Source organism: Pelodiscus sinensis, chromosome 16, assembly GCF_049634645.1.
Source record: "Pelodiscus sinensis isolate JC-2024 chromosome 16, ASM4963464v1, whole genome shotgun sequence".
Classification (NCBI taxonomy): Eukaryota; Metazoa; Chordata; order Testudines; family Trionychidae; genus Pelodiscus; species Pelodiscus sinensis.
Window position 1 is genome coordinate 853,338 of NC_134726.1, and position 21,253 is coordinate 874,590.

General features: G+C 47.6%; 1 protein-coding gene across 6 annotated transcripts in view; it reads left to right on the forward strand.

Moving 5' to 3' along the window:
- The window catches only part of IFT140 (intraflagellar transport 140), a 213,456-nt gene that overhangs the window by 97,388 nt on the left and 94,815 nt on the right, over window positions 1–21,253 (forward strand). For all 6 annotated transcript variants that reach the window (XM_075898985.1, XM_075898987.1, XM_075898988.1 and 3 more), the window contains 4 exons: window positions 4,475–4,605; window positions 10,727–10,880; window positions 16,506–16,637; window positions 20,356–20,555. In XM_075898985.1, the coding sequence (XP_075755100.1) occupies window positions 4,475–4,605; window positions 10,727–10,880; window positions 16,506–16,637; window positions 20,356–20,555 (617 nt within the window). The remainder of the gene's footprint in view (window positions 1–4,474; window positions 4,606–10,726; window positions 10,881–16,505; window positions 16,638–20,355; window positions 20,556–21,253) is intronic.

Consider the following 21,253-nt stretch of genomic DNA (forward strand, 5'->3'; position numbering starts at 1 on the left):
GTCCAAGGCCTCTAGTATCCTCTCTCTGGCCACTGGAGATATTTGCTAACGGAAGTTGTGGATTGGCCATATGCCATTACAGGCAATCTCGTCATATCCTCCCCTCCATATATTTACCAAGTTCAGTCTTAAAATGGGTTAGGGGTTCCCCCCCCCCCCTCACTTCTCTCCTTGAAAAGCTTTTCTAGAACTTCATTCCTCTGATGGTTAGAAACCTTTATTTAGTTCAGCCTTTCTCAGATGTGGCCACCAAGGGCTTTTCTTGCAGCCACAGACTCCTAGGCTGGTATGGGGGGAGCAAAGCAGTGGTCCCTTCCCCTCCCTTGTGATCCTGGATGCACTGCCTTGGTGTTGGCTGCTGGGGCTACCAGCAGGGATTGGGCCCTCCTGCCCCTCCCCTGCCGGAGACACCTGGGGTACAACAATAGACAAACAGGTAGTGGGTGAGTTCCCCACCTTCCCACGAGCAGTGGAGCTCAGGCTTTGGACATCAGCCTTTGGATCTCAGAGGAGTAGGCTCTGGCTTTGGTCTCCAGCCTTGCACTCTGGGTGTCCACCTTTGGGCTCCATCCTCCAGCCACAGGGCTTCAGGCTGCAGCCCCTGCTGCCTGCCTTGGCCCATCTCTCCCCCTCCCTCCAGGGCTTAATATGTCCCCAGTCTTTCCGGGGCTGAGTAAGCCTGCTATGAGAAGTGATACCTGCGTGTTTGCTAACTTCGCTTTTCACAACAGGCTTAATAGCTAGCAATGCATTCGTTACAATGATTTGGACACAAATATATGGGCATATTTATTTTTCCCTAAAGCTAATTAAATATTTTAGGGAATGGTGTTGGAGCAACTACCAGCGAGAGTTGTTGGTCGCACTCTAAGGCCACCAAAACTTTGTCTTGAGAACCCCTGCTCTAATTTCAAGCCTACAAGTATTTAACTTATCATTCAAATTTTGTTGAATGATATTCTGGTCCTTCTCCATATAGGCAGTACCTTACAACTTTGTGTGTTTTTGCAAATTTTATTAGCACACTACTAAGTTCCCGCTGTGCTGCGTGGCAGCATGACTATGCAGCAGGAGACTTAAGAGGAGAGAGGTAAGGGGTAGGCAGGAACTCAAGAGGAGAGCAAACTGGGGCATGCAAAGCTGCTACAGCTCTCTCCCCTTGCCCTGGTGCTCCGTGCTGCTGTGGGGCAGAGAGACCCTCCTCCACTGAGAGCCGTGATGCCAGTGGGAGAGTAAGGTGCCTTCTCTTGGAGTGCTGTGCTGCTGGCAGAGAGAGCTAGGGGGAGTCCCCTAACTCAAACCCCAGGGCAGTCTGCCTATACCCTGATTCCCCCAGCCAGACTTGCACCCCCAGCCTCACTCCCAACTCTATGCCCTACTCTGAACCCCAACCCACACTCTGAACCCCTTAGCCCCATCCTGGTAATTTTGTTCTGCACACTAATGTGGAGGTGATTTGTCACATCACCTCCCCGTTGGTGAACATGACGAGATCCATTCCGTATACGAGAGGGGCACTGGCACAGTCCCACACTGTTTGCCAAAGCCATGAATGACAATGTTAAACAAGGCTCACTCCGGAGATACTCCTGGTAACCTTTCTCCAGCCTGACAGTTCACCCTTCAGCCGGACCAGCTGTAGCCTGCCCTTTCACCAGTCTCTTACCTACATTGGGAGTCTGGTGTTAATCCCCATCTTCTCCAAATTAATACTTTCTCGTGTGAAACTATATCAGAGGCTTTTCTTGACATCCAGGTAGATTAGATCTACTGCATTTTCTTTTGCTAGGACATTGGTTATCTCCTCAAAGAAGGAGATCAGGTTGGTCTGGAAGGAACTACCTTTTATAAAACAATGTTGTATTTTATCCCACTTGTTTGTCTCTAGGTTACTGGTGGGCAAGTACCAGCCCATGGGCCAGATCTGGTTCACCAGAGTTCTCCCCAAGAGGGCCGCTGTTGCTGTATTCTAAGGGGCTGTGTCTACACTGGCATGAATTTCCGGAAATGCTTAAAACAGAATACTATTCCGTTTTCAGTTTTTCCGGAAAAGGAGCGTCTACATTGGCAGGCTGCTTTTCCGGAAAAACCCTTTTTCTGGAAAAGCATCTGTGGCCAATGTAGACGCACTTTTCCAGAAAAGAGCCCCGATCACCATTTTCGCGATCGGGGCTTTTTTCCGGAAAAGACTACTGAGCTGTCTACACTGGCCCTTTTCCGGAACAGTGTTCCGGAATAAGGACTTATGCCCGAGCGGGAGCAGAATAGTTTTTCCGGAATAGCGGCTGATTTTGTACAGTAGAGCATCGTTGCTTTTCCGGAAATTCAAGGGCCAGTGTAGACAGCTCGCAGCTTATTCTGGAAAAGCGGCTGATTTTCCGGAATAAGTGGCCCAGTGTAGACACAGCCGGGATGTAAAAAGTGGTTTAAAAATGTACCCGTGGAACTACTAAAAATCATAATAGTTACATGGTTACACACACTGTGAGCTCTGCAGCATAACACAAATATGCTTTATACTGCAGAGCTGCAGTGAAGCCACCTCCCCAGGAGCGGAGCCAACAAGGGCTGCTGACCCCAACTCCCAGGGAGCCAGTCTGTTACCTGCGGGGGGAAGGTTGGGCGGGCCTGACACAGACAAGGGCTGCTCTGGCCTGCCTGCTGAAGCAGCCCCTGCTGAGGGTGGTTGGGGAGCTGCTCCAGCCCTTACTGGTTAATCAGAACTGCTAACTGGTCCTATATTTGCTAGTAACACTTGTCATCCAATCTATATCTTTGAAATGAAAGTCTCCCATAATCACAATTCCCAGGAGTTTTTATTTCATTAAAATTATTAAAGGCCTCTTTTAGGGATGTAAAATCCCGTTTAATTGGTTAACCAATGAAACATAATGTTTAACTGGTTAACCAATTAAAGGGGAACTGGTTGGGGGGCCCACCACGGCCGGGACTAGTGTGGTCCCTCCTCCCTGGACAGGGGCTGCTCCAGCTGGGCTGCAGTGCCCTCTGCTCATGATGGTCATTGCGAGGCTGAAGCTGCGCGTGGGGTGCTGCTCCAGCCCCCACTGGTTAACCAGAACCAATAAGCCATTCGCTTCCCTAGTCTCTGTTCATATCCAAATCGTGTCCTGGGGGTTTGTAGCAGATCCAAGCACTATCCTAGTGCAACCTCTATTACTTTTCTCCCCAAATTGATTTTGACCTAAACAGATTTCATTTGATCCATTCCATCACTTCTAATTTCTTTACATTCTTCCTCATCATTAATATAGAATTCTACTCCATCACCTTATTCTGTCTTCCCTGAAGAGCGCATATTCTTCAAAATCTGTCTTCCAGTCACAGCTGCTGTCTGTCGTTTCCATTAACCCTGTGATATCTGATTTAATTTACTGCACCAGTACGTCTAGTGCTTTGCATTGATGAACAGACATCTTTCAGGTTTCTGCTTTATTTCAACCAGATTCCTCACCTGATTAGGTAACAGTCATTTTACTGTCAGCACTGTACATTTAACTGTTCCTGCAATTGTTATTGGCACTGTCTTTCCTTCTGTCATCTATTCTCCACCCTCTGTTGTTCCTTTCTCCATTTCTCCATTGCTGTATTCTCTTTTATTTGATTTTCTTCTCTCAGTGTTAGAATCAGGTTGGAGATTACGTGAGCATCTCCCATCTCCACAAATTCCTAGTTTAAAGCTCTTTTAATCAGTTGTCAACCAGCTCCATCCTATGAGAACAGTCCTCTGTCCGTGAATGCCTCCCAGTAGTGTAATATCCCAAAGTCCTATTTATAGCACCATTGCTTGATCCCATCTGTTGATCATGATAATCTTGTCTTGTCTTTGCTCTTCTAGGGACAGATAGAATCCTTCTGGAGATCACCTGAGCCTCCATTTCTTTCAGCATATTCCCCAGCTTAGTATAGTTTTCCTTGACGTGTTTGAGTGGGAATCTAGCAGTATTATTTGTTCCCACACGAAAGACAATCATTGGAGTCTATTCTGCTCCCATTAGGATCCTCTTCTGTCTGAGGACCATATTCCATATCTTAACTCCTGGCAGGTAACAGCTTTCTGTTCTCCAGATCAGCTTTGGTGATCAGCCTCTCAGATCTAACTCTTCATCAGGTGGCACTTCCTAAATACAAAGCACCTTTCTGATACCCACTCTAGAATATTTTACATTCCCACAACTTCCATATCCAGTCATCTTCACTCTCTCTTCCATTCCTTGGTTCATGATCACTGCTGCCATTGTAGCCTTCTCTGCTGAACTACTGTGAAGGAGGCAAAAAAGAACCCTAGAAACCAACCAAACAAAACCAGTTTGTTTCAGTTTCCCTGCTGAGACTCCCTTGTTTCGGGAGTTGGCTGGCTCCTATGCTGCTGGCTGGGCTTTATAGGCAGCTGAATTTAACCGTGCTGGTCTCTTCTATTGATGGTTCCAACTCCTTCTCTTTTCCCCTTCCATAGGCTGATGAGAGTCTTGACTCTAAGATCTGTTTCTATGATGTTGAAATGGACACAGTCACACTCTTTGATTTCAAGGGTGGACGAGGGAACGGTGGACCTGTGTCCTTCTACACTGGACAAGAGCCTGGAAGGTAAGAAAACTTCGCTTTGGAAATTCTGGCTTGTGGCTTTATGGTAGGAGCAGAGCCGGATTAAGGGGGGGTTAGCCGGGCAGCTGCCCGGGACGCCAACCTATGAGGGGCACCTGATGGCAGCTCTAAGGGGTGCCGCGCGGGCCCCGGGCGCGTGGCGCCTGATGGTAGCTGTAAGGTGCGCAGCGCGCTGGGGCCACGCATGCGTCACGCGCCCGCTGCCCGGGATGCAGGAATGGCTCGAGCTGGCCTTGGGTAGGAAGCCTTTCTTTAATGCTGGAAGAATGCTGCACAAACTCGGGATTTCTCTGATTTCAGTATATTTTTAACTGATTTTACTTAAATTCGGGCAAAACCATATGTATCATAGAATCATAGAACTGGAAGAGACCTCAGAAGGCTATCAAGTCCAGCCCCCTGCTCTAGGCAGGACCAATTCCAACTAAATCAACCCGGCCAGGGCTTTGTCAAGCCGAGACTTAAACACCTCTAGGGATGGAGACTCCACTACTTCCCTAGGTAACCCATCCCAGTGCTTCACCACCCTCCTAGTGAAATAGTTTTTCCTAATATCCAACCTGGACCTCTCCCACCACAACTTGAGACCATTGCTCCTTGTTCTGCCATCTGTCACTACTGAGAACAGCCTCTCTCCATCCTCTTTGGAACCTCCCTTCAGGAAGTTGAAGGCTGCTATCAAATCCCCCCTCACTCTTCGCTTCTGCAGACTAAACAGACCCAAGTCCCTCAGCCTCTCCTCGTAGGTCATATGCTCCAGCCCCCTAATCATTTTGGTTGCCCTTCCCTGGACCCTCTCCAATGCGTCCACATCCTTTTTATAGTGGGGGGCCCAGAACTGGACACAATACTCCAGATGCGGCCTCACCAAAGCCGAATAAAGGGGAATGATGACATCTCTGGATCTGCTGGCAATGCTCCTCTTAATGCAACCTAATATGCCATTAGCCTTCTTGGCTACAAGGGCACACTGTTGACTCATATCTAGCTTCTCATCCACTGTAACCCCCAGGTCCTTTTCTGCAGAACTACTACTTAACCGGTTGGTCCCCAGCTTGTAACTATGCTTGGGATTCTTCCGTCCCAAGTGCAGGACTCTACACTTGTCCTTGTTGAACCTCATCAGATTTCTTGTGGCCCAATCCTCCAATTTGTCTAAGTCATTCTGTACCCTATCTCTGCCCTTAAGCGTATCTACCTCTCCCTCCAGCTTAGTGTCATCCGCAAACTTGCTGAGGGTGCAATCCATCCCCTCATCCAGATCATTAATAAAGATATTGAACAAAACCGGTCCTAGAACCGAACCTTGGGGCACTCCGCTAGAAACCGACCGCCATCCTGACATCGAGCCATTGAGATACATTTATTGAGGCTTGCTTTTACTGCCTTTGAGTGGGACATTTTGTTGCTAACCAGATCGATCCTTGTTATGGTTGACTAATGTTTAGAACATTCACGTTTTATTTTGACACAAGAATCGGACTTCTACATTCTTGTTGCCCAAGTTTACAGTGGTGAGGAGTGTTGTAAAGATTGCATGCACAGACGTTATAGTGATATTAGTGATTTGGGTCATACACATTGGATCCTCAGGATAGTTATGCTGAATCTGTAGGGGCTCATCCACTTCCCCAAGCAGACTCTAGAGCTGTGGTCACCAACCCGTCGATCGCGATCGACTGGTCGATCGGGAGGGCTCAACCAGTCAGTCGCGAGGCGTTCGGGGCCCCTCCAATTCCCCCCACCCCCAAGAAGCCCCACTACCTACCTCTCAAAATGGAGGTAGTGTAGGCTTCCTGCGGGGTAGAGTGAAGTCCAGCAGCTGCGCGCCACTTCCAGGGTTTCGGGAAGTGCGCTGCCAGCTCCCCTCCTCCAGCACTCTGGCGCGCTGGGAGGAGGTAGAAGTCCCGGAGGAAGGCGTGTGCTGGGGCTTGGGGGGGGAGGGGCAGGGAGGCACGCACCGGGGCCCCCTTCCTCTGCGGGGGAGGAGGTAAGAGTCCAGAGGGGAAGCGTGCGCCGGGGAGGAGGAAGGAGTCTCGGGGAGAAGTGTGCACTAGGGCTTCCTTCCTGGGGAGGGGGAGAGGGGAAGGAAGGCATGCTCCGGGGCTCCCCTTCTCTGTGGGGAAGGGGGGTCCCAGGAGGAGGCTCTTGCCGGATCTTCCTTCCTCTGGGGGGAGCGGGGAAGGCACGTGCAGAGGATTCCCTGCCCCAGCCAACACCCTGCCCCCTGTTCCCACTGGCACTCTGCTCCAACTGGCATCCTGGCTCCTGCCCCTGCCGGCACCCTGTCCCCACCCCGGCACCCTGTCCCTTGCCTCCACTGACACCCTGTCCTCTGCCCCAGGCCCTTGCCCCAGCACCCTGTCCCCTGCCCTGGCACCCAGTCTCCTGCCCCAGCACCTACAAGCACCCTGTCCTCTGCCCCAGCACCCATTGGTACCCTACCCAGCACCTTGTCCTGGTACCCCCTGGAACCCTTCACCAATACCATGTCCCCTGCTCCCACCAACACAGTTGGGGCCACATTAGTGAGTCTTGTGGGGGTTTTGGAGGAGTTTTTATTTTGCATCTCACTTGTGTGGCCCCAACTGACTTTTCTGTGGGACAGTGACCCCTGACTCAGAACAGGTTCCCTGCCCTTCTCAGAAATAAAGACAATGCAGAAACTTTTTGTGTTTGACATAGTATTTTATTTGAAAATGAAGCCTGGCCAACAAACCTCCAATTGGGGCCAAGCCCCCATCTGGTCTCAGCAACATAACACTCCTGCACTCCCCTTTACCCCAGACCCAACATCTGAACCTATCATACACTGGAAAACTCTGTCATGAGCCCCTCACATACCCTAATCCAAATTCCTGAACCCTCATATTCACAAGACTGTGGCTTGCTTAGTACCCCAACCCTACTTCTGACCCCAACACTGCCCGGCCTAGAGCCCCCTCCCCGAGCCAGCGTCCCCTTCTCCACCTCCTCCTGCGTCCAGATTTCCTCCCAGAGCTTGCACCTCTCACCCCTTCCCACACTCAAATCCCTCATTCCCACCTAGAGCCTACACATCCTGCCTCAGCCCAGCGAGGGTCCGGCTAGACTGCAGGAGTTTTTCAGGATTCTGGAAATATCCCAGAAAAACACTTCTGCATCCAGGGATGCGTTTGTTCTTCTGCTTTTTTTAGTGGAAGAGCAAATGTGCTCTTTTGGTAACCCCTATACTCCTCTTTCCACGAGGAATAAGAGAGCTTCCAAAAGAAGTGGTTTTTTCTGACATTTGGTCCAGTCTAGATAGGCCAAATGTTGGAAAAATCTCTTCCTACAGAAGAATTGGAAAAAAAAAGCAGCAGTATAAGGGTTGGGGATAGCAAGTGGTGGAGAGGAGGAGGAGTATAGAGAGGAAGAGGCGGGGCTTCAAGAAAGGGGCGGGGCGGTAGATCTTGGCTTGTTCTGTCATTTAAAAAGTGATCTTGGGTGTTAAAAGGTTGGCGAACACTGGTCTAGAGGGTAGGAAAGGAACTTGCAGTGTTCCTTCTAAGCTGTGCGGCAGCATAGCTTCACAGGTGATTGATCAGCCCTGTGAAGCTGTGCTACCTTGCAGCTTATAGGGATCACTGGATTGCTCATCAAAATGTTTTCATTTCACTTCCATGAAATGCATGTCTTTATAGCTGTTTAGATTGGATGTTTTGATTTACAAACTATACCATGTAGTAATAAATAATAAGCTTGAAATTTGATCTCAAAGCAGTGGCATGTAGTGAACCAAGAATGAGGCTCAGAATATGGTGAAATCATACTGGTCCAAATTTCTATTTCTCCATACAGAAATATACCTTGTGGTTCTTTGTTTATGCCAAACTACTTTTGAAGGGCAGGCTTCTGCCTTAGCAATCCTTCCTGTAGATATTACAGACAGGCATGCAAGTATTGACATAAGCACTGAAAAATGAGAGGTTCCCAGGAGTGCCCAGTGTATTTGTGGGAGCAGAAAAGGCAGGTTTGGGGTCTGTTAGGTTTTGGTTAGTCATCCAGATAAAGACAGCAACAGGGCAAATTTGAAGATGGTAGAAGCTTTAAACTGTAGCATTCTGCTCCTAGGGCTGCCAGGTGTCCGGCATGGACCCAGACAGGCCGCTATTTTCGCCTCCTGTCCGGTAAAAAAAATTCAGAAAATACTGAACACCTGAAATGTCCTAAAATGTCCGGTATTTTCTGATTTTTTTTTCCCAGCCAGGAGGCAAAAATCCCGGGTGCTTGCCTGGTTTCGCAGGGGAGCTGTCTGGTCTGGAGCAGGAAGTCAAGGTGGCAGACGGCCGCCGGCACCCTGTTAGGGCCAAAAAGCCTCAAAAGCATTTCTTAAAGGGGCCATGCATTTTATTTTATTTTATTTTATTTTATTGCTTAATAACTCTCGGGGTCTTCTTTTTTTTATTATTTGCTCAACAACTTTGGTCTCTCCCTTCTTTTTTCCTCAGAATTTTTTCCCCGATGTTTTTTTTGGGGGGTAGGGGTATTCAATATTTTTGGTTAAACCATCTGGCAACCCAATCTGCTCAGCCTGGCAGAGGTTACTTTAAAACTGGGGGATCTGTGTCAGATGATGTGCAAGTGGAGAAAACACATTGGCATCATCTGCCATATATGCTTTTGGTGTGTAGAATCCTGAAATGAGTGTCAGCATCATATGATTAAAAAAGTAATAACAATAATAATAATTAATAATATAACTCACTCTGCTTTCCCTTTTCCATCCTCCTAAAGGCAACAAAATCTCTCCCAGTGGTTCTATTGCAGGTTTTTCAGGTGCAGCCCAGTGTGGCAGGAGCCATTCAGGTTTCAACCTTTTGTCAGGATTCTTTTGCAAGATTAAGAATGGCGAGTGCACCAAAAAATTGCAATCCTCCACCCCTCAGATTCACATATTTCAATGGTAAAATTTGATACATAAAGTTTAAAAGCTGTGGTAGTAATATCTAAAACCTCCCAATTTTGTACATAAACCATAATCTTGTTTTTAACTCTGGGGATTAATTGTCATGAGTTAGACCAGTGCTTCTCAACCTTTCTTTTTAATAAAGTACCCCTTTAAAAAAAATTATAAGCACCCCCTTTAAAAAAAAATAAAATGAAAAGTACCAGTAGTACCTACAGTTTTCAGACACACACAATTTTTTTCTACCATTGCAACACATTTGTTTAAACAACTTAATCGTAGCCAGGCAGATGATGAAATTTTTAGGTATAAAAAGTACAAAAATAATGAAACGCTGTAAAACTTACCACAAATATTCAGTTTTCTCCAAATTTCAGTTGTTGATGTACCCCCCAGACTTCTCTCGAGTACACTTAAGGGTACTCGCACCACTGGTTGAGAAACACTGAGTTAGACTGTGGAGAGAGGTGTTAAGGTGTCTTTTTGCTTTGTTCTAAATCCTTCACTTCCCCCTTTCATTCTGGTGGCACCAGTAGAGGAGAAAAATATTTCCTCAGCCAGTGCCCTTACCCCTTGCCGCATCCCAACCCTTTGCTTCCTCCCGGAGTGTGACGGACTGGGCCGGGTCTGGGCACAGCTGAGGGCGTCCACTCAGGGCGAATTGCTCAGATTCGGGGCACCTTACAGCCCCAGACTGGAGACCTTCCCAAACAGGCCACAAACCAGTCCCATAGAGCTCTTCAGCTGCCTGCCTGAAGCCTCACGAGCAAAACCCCTCTGACACCCCAGCAATATCTGTGCCCCAGATGGCCCCGGGCCTCATACACAGTTGGGGGGGACTTAGAACCCAATCCCACCTACCCTGAACAAGTTCTGTCTGGTTCCAAGAACCCCCAGCAGGAGCCATCATCCCCTTCTACACCTGAGTGCTCAATGTTGTGAGCATTCATAGCTCTCCATATAATTTCCATGCCGAGATGTGGCCCTCAGGCCAGAGTTTATTGTATCTTGAGCACAATATTAGAAAACTTTTAAACATTTATTTTATATATGTGATGATAGTTTGGGCTATCTCATGGTATGTTTCATTCCTTATTTATGGTAATGAATTGAATAAGTGGCCTGGGACATGTTCCACTGGTTTTTTACATATTTGTCCTCCCGTTGATCTTGCAGGAGTGCCACTGAGCATCCAGAACTGCACAATTGCATCCCTGTTAGTCACTTCTGGGACCAGAGTGAACCAAGACTTTTTGTGTGCGAAGCGCTCCTTGAATCAAACCTGCAGTTTCCAGACAAGCAGCAGATGACCGAGAGCTCAGAAAGCACAGTATGATTTTTCTCTTGCTCTGTTTTGATTTATTTTTATCCCAGAAATGAACTATTGGTTCTGGCCTTCACTTATCTGTTTAGGTACTATGACCCCGTGCACAGAAAGCAGTAGCCAAATAAACTTTTAAGTGCCCAGTACTTGTAACTTGTTTTGGCCTTAATACGTTTTTTTGTGAGCAGTAGGTTTTATGCTGCACATATTAGAACTCATTGTGAGGAAATAGGAACATCTCCTGGGCAGTTTCAAATGTTTTTTCTTTAAGCTATTGTGACAGTATCAGGTCATATGGCTACAGGTGAGTGGTAAAAGGCAAGTATAAGGTAAAAGCCCCAGATTAAACAGGTCCCTTTTCCATGGGTCAACTAAAAAGGGCTACTCCGGAGCAATCATATCACTTGGAGTCAACCAGGAACTTGCTAGAACCAATTAACACAGGCTAATCAGGAGCCAACTAAGAACCGGCTAGGACTGGTTAAAAAGATTTCCCTTGATTTCAGTGTGCACAAGGAGCAAGGGATGTTACATTTAATTTAATCAATTAATCGACAAGTGGATGGATTTTCGATTAGTCAATAAATGGGGAGTGATCTCTTAAGACATTTAAAAAGCAGAGATGCATCTGGGACTAGGTACCAGATCCTGGACCCCAGGGCTCACTCCTGGTCCCCACTAGCCGCCTGCCCCTCGCAGAGATGGTGCTAGGGGGAACTGGCTTTTAAGTCAGCTAGTCGAGGGACTAGTGGACTATCCGATAAGCTTTTGCGTAGATAAGAAGGCACTGCGGAAGGACTGGCAGTGACAAATGCTATCAGGTACCAGAGGAAGGTCCTGCAGGAAGGATAAAGAAGGTGCTGGGGAGAGGCTGTGGGGAAATGGCCCAGGAAATCATAGCTGTCACACAGCTGGTTCAGAAAACATTACAGACAGCTACTGTCCATAGGGTGCCTGGGCTGGGATCCGTATGGCCAACTCCTACTTGCCACAGGAAAGTAGATCTGGACAGTGAGATACGCTAGAGAGGAAGGACTATTTTGGAAGGGGCAGCAGAGATTATAGGGATTAATCCCCTCTCTTTTCCCCATGCTGAGCAGTGATGAGGATGGCTAAATAAACAGTAAGTTTGTGCTTCTGGGGGATGCTGAAAGCCCAGGATATTGTAGTTTTGTTTATTCCCACAGAAATTCGAAGAAACTGATTTTTATCATGAGATTCGTGGAGAGGGGGAGGATTTCTGGAGGATTTGCAGAAGGCTCCACTGCTGCTCTTTACTGCATATCTGTAGGGTGTTTCCACTAGTATTGGCTGAGTAAAAGCATGAAAAACGTGGCAAGTTACAAAGTAAGAAGGGAAGGGAAATGATTGTGAAGGAATCTAAATCATAGAATCATAGAACTGGAAGAGACCTCAGAAGGTCATCAAGTCCAGCCCCCTGCTCTAGGCAGGACCAATTCCAACTAAATCAACCCGGCCAGGGCTTTGTCAAGCCGAGACTTAAACACCTCTAGGGATGGAGATTCCACCACCTCCCTAGGGAACCCATCCCAGTGCTTCACCACCCTCCTAGTGAAATAGTTTTTCCTAATATCCAACCTGGACCTCTCCCACCACAACTTGAGACCATTGCTCCTTGTTCTGCCATCTGTCACCACTGAGAACAGCCTTTCTCCATCCTCTTTGGAACCTCCCTTCAGGAAGTTGAAGGCTGCTATCAAATCCCCCCTCACTCTTAGCTTCTGCAGACTAAACAGACCCAAGTCCCTCAGCCTCTCCTCGTAGGTCATATGCTCCAGCCCTCTAATCATTTTGGTTGCCCTCCGCTGGACCCTCCCCAATGCGTCCACATCCTTTTTGTAGTGGGGGGCCCAGAACTGGACACAATACTCCAGATGCGGCCTCACCAAAGCCGAATAAAGGGGAATAATGACATCTCTGGATCTGCTGGCAATGCTCCTCTTAATGCAACCTAATATGCCATTAGCCTTCTTGACTACAAGGGCACACTGTTGACTCATATCTAGCTTCTCATCCACTGTAAGCCCCAAGTCCTTTTCTGCGGAACTACTACTTAACTGGTTGGCCCCCAGCCTGTAACTATGCTTGGGATTCTTCCGTCCCAAGTGCAGGACTCTACACTTGTCCTTGTTGAACCTCATCAGATTTCTTGTGGCCCAATCCTCCAATTTGTCTAAGTCATTCTGTACCCTATCTCTGCCCTTAAGCGTATCTACCTCTCCCCCCAGCTTAGTGTCATCCGCAAACTTGCTGAGGGTGCAATCCATCCCCTCATCCAGATCATTTATAAAGATATTGAACAAAACCATGGAAGGGATCCTTAAGGAATCCAAGTTTCCATCTGCCAATCACAGCACAAACTCCATCAAAGGGGGGGGCAGAGGGGAGGTGGGAAAAAAAAAGCCTCACTCTCAAACACAGGGGAAAATAAATAAATAAACAAAAAACAAAAAAGAACATACACCAACCCTCACTCACAAACACAAGCTCAGCACACAGCAAGAAAGCCCCAAAACACAACACCCACTTCCCTCAAGACTCCTGTATCTGCTTCTCCTCTACCTGGAGAACTCCCTCTCTAAAGCCTCACTCAAACAGGGAAAGGAAAAAAAAATAATAATAATTTAAAAAATCTCAGTCTCGCAGGTAGAAGTGTGTCTGAACCAATACAGGCAGTCCCCGGGTTACATACAAGATAGGGACTGTAGGTTTGTTCTTAAGTTGAATCTGTATGTAAGTCGGAACTGGCGTCCAGATTCAGCCGCTGCTGAAACTGACCGTCAGTTCTGACTTACATACAGATTCAACTGTCCCCAAGTCAGCTGCTGCTGAAACTGATCAGCAGCTGATTCCAGGAAGCCTGGGGCAGAGCAACTCTGCCTCAGGCTTCCTGTAGTCAGCGCTGGTCAGTTTCAGCAGCGGCTGACTTGGGGACGCCTGGGGCAGAGCAGCTGGGGTGCTGCTGGGTTGCTCCAGTAGCGCCGCTCCTCGGCGCTACTGGACCAACCCGGCAGCACCCCAGCTGCTCTGCCCCAGGCGTCCTGATTCAGCCACTGCTGAAACTGACCAGCAGCGGCTGAATCAGGACCTGGGGCAGAGCAGCTGGGGTGCTGCCGGGTTGGTCCAGTAGTGCCCAGAGCGGCGCTGCAGGACCAATTGGCAGCGCCCCAGCTGCTCTGCCCCAGGGTCCAAAACAAAAGCCTGGTCTGCTGGGGGGGGGGGCACACTAGCTGCGCCCCCCTCCGCCCCCCCAGCAGACCAGGGACACGGGGAGCAGAGCCGCAGCGGCCGCGGGGTGCCGCGCCTCTGAGGCTTTGCTCTGGCAAAGTCTCAGAGGCGCGGGACCCCGCCACTGTTGCGGCTTCAGTCCCGGTGCCTGTGGTCTGCTGGGGACGGTCCCCAGCAGACCACAGGCACTGGGACTGAAGCCGCAGCAGCGGCAGTTCCCCGCGCTTCTGAGGCTTTGCTCTGGCAAAGCCTCAGAAGCGCGGGAACCCGCCCGGTGCCCCTGGTCTGCTGGAGATGGTCTCCAGCAGACCAGGGGCACCGGAGCAGCTTACAAACGGGGCTTTCTCGCCCCGGAGCTCGCAGGTAGCAATCCACCACCTCGACCTCTGGGGTGAGAAAGCCCCGTTCGTAAGTGCGGATCCGACATAAGTCGGATCCGCGTAAGTCGGGGACTGCCTGTATCTGAAATTTGGAGCTATTCAAAATGCAAGCCTTGATCTGGATTAGAATTGTGCTAGTGAGGTCTGTTTATCAGTGGGTTAGACCCCAAATCCCAGCTCTGAAACACCATTCCATTGTGGAACGTGGGTCCAAATTTTCTGTCTTGAGTCCTTCTCTAGTATCAAGGTACATTTAGTTAGAATGGTAGGAGCCCTTCAGTTAAAGTTGAACTGCAAAGTACCAAAAAAAAAGTCCTCTGTACTGCTTCTTTGAGACAGCCTTGACATCTCTTGATTTTACTTCCCAAAAATGGCTCTTCTCTGCTTATTTTTTTAATTTATTTTTTAAAGTGGTGCATTAACATTAAATGTTGTTCATGTTTAATCTTACCAGAGAGCTAGTCAAATAAATCTAAGGCTTTTCCTTGCTAATGTGCTTGCAGCACTCCTGACCTCACTGCTCCACAATACTTCCTCCACCTTTGCTCTCAGGTGGGGGTCCCTACACTTTTCGCTTGGATTACTATGTAGGTCCATGTTGCCCCTTCCAGGATCCAGATCCATGCTTAATCCTGCCCTCTCCAGATCACAAAGATCAGGTCCTTGCATTTCTCTTACCTGGGTGATCTTTGGGAAAATCTTACCTGGGAGAATCTTTGGATTATTTTATTAGTGGGAAAATGATATGTGAAATTTAAATTGCAGTCTTGCGTGGCACTACAATAAATTCTAGACCTCTGGAGACCTTGACAAGGCCCCCCAGCAAAGAGAAAGACATGAAAACTTGATATTTCTAATATGAAGAAGCAGCAGAACAAAATGTTTGGCTTTTAAATAACTTTGAGTCTTTAAACATAAGGACGCAGAAAAGGGCCAAATAATTTACAATTTAAGGCCTCCTATTCATCAAAACATTTAAACCTGCCCTTAATTGTAAACATGGGAGTGGTTCCACTGACTTCTGTTGGAACTAGATGCTTCAAGTTAAGTATGTGCTTAAGTTCTTCGCTGAATTAGCAAATGTCTTTGATGTTGTAGTGATAACCCAAAGCGATCTCTGAGCTTCTGCCACTGCTGAGCAGCAATAGTAAACAAATAAATATCGTTCTTCAAATCTACAGGGAGGGTTATTGACATCCAGATATTGTTATACAGACAAAAGGTTAAATCAGTGGTCCCCAAACTTTCGTGGCTGCCGGGCGCCCAGGGGCGGAGCCGCTCACGCACCACATTTCTGGGGGTGGGGCCACGTATGCACTGCATACTCGGGGGTGGGGGCCGCCCATGCACCCTGAGCCCAGGGCTGGCACCACGCATGTGCTGCGCGCCCGGGGCAGGAGCTGCCCATGTGCCACACGCCCGGGGCCCGCACCATGCATGTGCCACGCGCCAGGGGTGGGGCCAGCCCAGATGTTTCGGCGGGCGCACATAAATGCCCCGGCGGGTGCCCGTGGGCACCACGTTGGGGACCACTGGGTTAAATGATCAGCATCCACACTATTTGGGTTGCTGAATGACAGTTAAAGCCTGAGAAAAGAGAAAATACTTTGTTTGAGCTTTAAAAATGGCACTAAGAATAATTCTGGATTAAAAATAATAATGGTTAAAGTAGATGTGAGTGTTTCTTTAAGCTTTTCTTGGATCTTTAAAACAGCTACTTGTGGTGCAGGAGTGTGCTGGCAGGGGCTTCCCTTTTTAGGGAAGGAGGGCTAATTACTAAAAGGCAGAGGGAACTGGCCCTTTGCAGCAGGAACTAGTCTAACATGTACAATAATTTACTGGCCACTTTCTGTAGGGAGGAAGCCTGTAGCTCTGCCCTCACCAGCAGATGTGTATATGGAGTGTGTGTTCAAGTGAAAACTGCCATGTGAAAATAAAATAAAAAAGCTAAAAAGGGATACTGCGCCATGAAAACAAAATAATCCTTTCTTCCCCCTTTCAGCCAGATGTTTTGATTATATCATTCTTCAGTACTGAAGAACATGGCCTGTTGCTTCAAGACAGTTTTCCATTGCCTTCAACCTACCAGGCTCTTCTGGGCATCGAAGTGCCTCATTATTACTTTGCAAAAAAGGTGAGAGCTCACACAGAGGACATCCTTTGTTACTTCTTCCCCACCCACCTGCTGGCACCTTTCATTGCACATAAGGCCAAATTCAACCACATGGAGGCTGGCGTCACCAGGCACTGTGCCAACAAAAGTTGTGACAAAGACTCTGTCTACACTGGCACCAAACCTCAGCGCTCAGGTCAGCAGACTAACACTCCTGAGGCTCAGACTGTGAGGCTAAAAATTGCAATGTAGCCTTTTAGGCTGAGGCTGGAGTCTGAGCTCTGAGACCCTCCAAGCCTGCAGCCTGAGCCATGCTAGCCCGCATCAGCTGGCTTGGGCCTGAAGTTTTTTATTGCAACATTCCATGCATGTGCAAAAGGTGAGCGATATACAAGCAAAGGAGATGGGGCAGTTATCGGGTACAGTAAGTAATGAGAATGTGAAAGAATCCTGTTCCTACTTTAATTTATGCCTCCACCATCCCTGATACTCTTGTGTATAAAATTTAACTTTGGCATAAATGGGTGCTTAACTAGGAGCTGCAGACCGATTACATTAGGTCTGAATTTAGTCCCCACAAAGTATCAAAAGGGTGTAAGCTACTCTCAATTTCCACTAATTGGTGGAATGCCTAATTGGCGCAAATTCCCCTCACTCATCCTGTAATTTTTGGGAAGTTTGGATGTGGATCCAAATGTTGTGGTTAGTTTCTAATCTCTTAAAAATAGGGACTAAACAAGGGTATGTCTACACTACCCTCCTAGTTCGAACTAGCAGGGTAATGTAGGCATACCGCACTTGCAAATGAAGCCCGGGATTTGAATTTCCCGGGCTTCATTTGCATAAGCGGGGAGCCGCCATTTTTAAAACCCCGCTGGTTCGAACCCCGTGCAGCGCGGCTACACGCGGCACGAACTAGGTAGTTCGAACTAGGAAGCCTAGTTCGAACTACCGTTACTCCTCATAGTTCGAACTAGCGCGGTAGTGTAGACATACCCCAAGATACCTGCCTCTGGATTATCTCAAACTTTGGGGAGTTTAGATCCAGATCTGAGCTTTGCAACCCAGGCATGTTTCTAATAAACAGACTACAATAACCTTTCCTTGCAGATCTAGCTTTTATCTGGATTACATCGAATTGTTTTTCCTTTCCATGTATTGCAAGAGGAAAAAGCTGCTGCATTCCATTTCCACCTTATGCATGTTTTTCTTCATGCTCCATGTGCATATTTTACTTTGATTTACACCTCTCTCTCTCTCTCTCTCTCTCTCTCTCTCTGTATTGTTTGTTGCTGCCATTAGTTGTTGTTTCGGAGAGGATATGTCTATAAGCCTGTTGTAAGTATCTATAACTGTCCCCATCCACAGTTTTCATTCATCTGCTTCTTTTCCCTCTCCAATTCATTCTTTTGATCAGTATCTTTCTCTCAAAGGTTAAATTGCTTGTTGTTTGTTTTCTGACACAGTGAGCATATCTTAGCTTTGTGAGCCAAGGGCTATTTTAAAAATGGGAAAGTCTATTTAACAGAACAAGCCTGGCTTAGGCCAAGCAGTAGTGCAGACTTAGGTCAACGTTGGGCAGCTTTCATTGACCACATGATGTCAGCATCCACACCACAAGTTTGCTCCAGACAATGCAAGCGTCCTGCTGCATGGACATATACTAATGCCATGGATGCCTCCATGAAAGATGTAGGGCTGTGCAGTTAGGGTGACTCAGTGTCTGTGAAAAACCCTGCGGGTTACTTAATTACTCCATGCTGAAGCCATGAAAACACAAGTCTGGCTCACACCTGGGATTGTCACCCGGGGGGAAGGTGGGAGGCTCCAGCTGAAGCTCAGCTGCTCCCTGGGCTCTGACTAGCTGCTTTCCTGCTCTGAGCGGGGCTGCTCCCAGCATCCCTACTCCTCGCTCCCAGCTAGGCTGTGCCCTCCCAGATGGGCTGCCCCCTAGCACTCCTCTGTCTGGGCTGGGCTGCGTCCACTTGGCTCCCCACTGGGAGGGCTGCCCCCTGGGGCCCTTCTTGGGAGGGTTTCCCCTACCCGGCTCCACGTTTTGAGCCAGGCTGCAACGTTGACCAAACTCCACTCCCTGAAGGGACCCTGGGTAATGCCTAGACTCTGGAGTCCAATTCCCTGCAGGGATCCCAGCTACTCCAAGCTACTGATCCCTGCCAAGAACCCATGGGAGGGGGCAGTCGGGCTCTCAGCAGGGAGCTGCATGCAGAGCTGAGAGCCTGGGCACCCACCCTTCCCCTCTTAAGTCCGTAGAAGTGCTCTTGGTGAGGACTCACCCCGCCAACAGAAGGAGAGTAGTGTGCATGGGCGGCAGGTAATGTAGGCAAAGGAAGGCATTGTCTTCCCCAAACTGCCTACACGGGCCAGCCGTCTGGGTGGAGCTGGGACTGCACCGCATGGCTCCCTGGTGGCTGGGGAAGGCTGCAGTCATACCACACAGCTCCCCAGGAGCCAGGAAAGGCTGGGGCCATGTCACATGGCAGCCCCTGACCTCCACTGTTGGGAGGAAGAAAGGTTGTGAAAGGGTATGGATTTGGGGGTAGGAGTGTGGCATTGGGCGGAAGGGGCGGGTCTTCGGCTGCCTTCCCCAGCTGGGCTTTCACCCACTGCCCATGGTAGAATGGTCATAAACCACCACAGTAATTACTACAGTGACTCTGAGTTGACCTAACATAGGTTGACTCAAGTTTGTAGTGTAGACATGCCCTTATTTAGTCTGAGTTTCAGCCCATATGTCTCTTCTGCATTGTAATGTCTTTGCTTCTGATCCAGGAATTCCCCATATTGTATCTAACACTCGTTTGTACTATTGGTTTGTATTACTTAGTCTGTCTGATACATCAGGTGTTTTATTCATTTGTATGTGGCTTTACCTGTGCTCTGGCATAGTCTATAGATTAGCTCCCTGAGAAGTTAACATATGACTTTTCCCTACTCTTCTCTTGACAGTGAAAATGGCTTGAAGGGACTGCCCACATTAGTTAGAATGAGGCAGGTCAGCATCCACATTGGCTCAGACCAAATTGTTTCATTGCATTTGACCAGGGTAAAGTTCCTTCTTAAAGTCTAATGGTACTCGTTGATGCTGGTGACACAACGAAGGGACTCCTCTTTTTTTGTTCAGAAGAATAGTTACATTGCTCGCTGATAGCTCTGAGTAGAGTTGTAATTTTAATTTTACTGAGATTCAGGTCCATTTTTGTGGAATATGGTTTTGAATCTGATTACTAATAGTGGGATTCCTCAGATGAAGATGATTAAAAAATAAGAGGATCTGGATAGTTAATGTAAAAAAAAAATTCATCATTGGACAGAGACCAATCATAGAAAGTTTCATCCTGAAAGATTCAGAAATGTGGGAGTTGTTATAGAAACTATTGGTAAATCTTGATTGTAATGGTTATTTTTGGTCTTGCTCTAATAGTGTACAAGCCTCTTGTCTGTAACTGATGAAATACAAATGTTGCGCCTCATGATTTATGTGCTTTAGTAATTTTTAGAGACACTCTTTCCTATATTCACAGGCACTTTGAAAAGTTGTATAATATTAATTAATTTGACAGCTATAAGAGTTTGACCTCACTCTCATTTAAGTTGAAGGGAGTTTTGTTATTGACTTCAAGCTGTCATATGGTTAAAATCTTGCAGAAATCTGTATTTGTAGATCAAGGGAGTGTGTTGACACCTGTGTGGCATTTGAATGATGGAAGTTTCCTTGCAGCCAGGGGAAGCTGAGAAAGAAACTGAGAAGGAATCTGGCTCAGTCCAACTCTCACAGCTGGTTGCTAAAAGGCCCATGAGAGATTTCATTGGTCTGGAAGAGTGTGACAAAGCTACCCGTGAAGCCATGCTGAACTTCAGCTTCTATCTAACCATTGGGGACATGGATGAGGCCTTCAGAGCCATCAAACTCATCAAAAGGTGGGATCTCAACATTTTTAATGACTTGTGCAGTGCTGGGACTTATTTTTACTTACATTATGTGAAGTTTTGTTCCCTTTAGATGTCTTGAATTTTTCTTCCTTCTCTTTGCCCATGCGCTAATCAAGCTGAAACCTTTACTCTTTAGGTCATATATTAACTTTTTCTCTGCAGGCCAGTACTGTACCAGTCATGGTGGTGTCATTCATTGAGCTCAATGAAATGTTGGGACATACCTAGTGTATCTAGCAGTACAGCAGGTGGGATGTTCCTGACATGGTCATAGAAGTTCATTTGACTACTGCTGACCATGTGATATTGGGCATTTCCTCTTAGTGCCTATGATCATGTTACATTTAATGCTATTAATTGGTAGTCTTGACTCTATGTGTTTTCTCTCTGTGTGCTGTCCCAGACAGCTGGCCCGGAAGACCTGTAGCAAACCAGCCAATGATCACAAGATCCATTAATCTTAGGTGCACTAATGCATTTATGCCTGTTTCAATGGGCTAACTCAGTTAGTTGTGGGACTTTCCACTGTCCCCTAGGTCAGCCAAAGACACTCCCTCCGAGACTCCATTTTATGTACTTATACAAACAAGTTACATATTACCCCTGTGACACAGTTACTGTCTGCCGATGTTGTTTGTTACCACCCATTACCTTGTATATGGTGATTTGATCAAAGCATCTATATT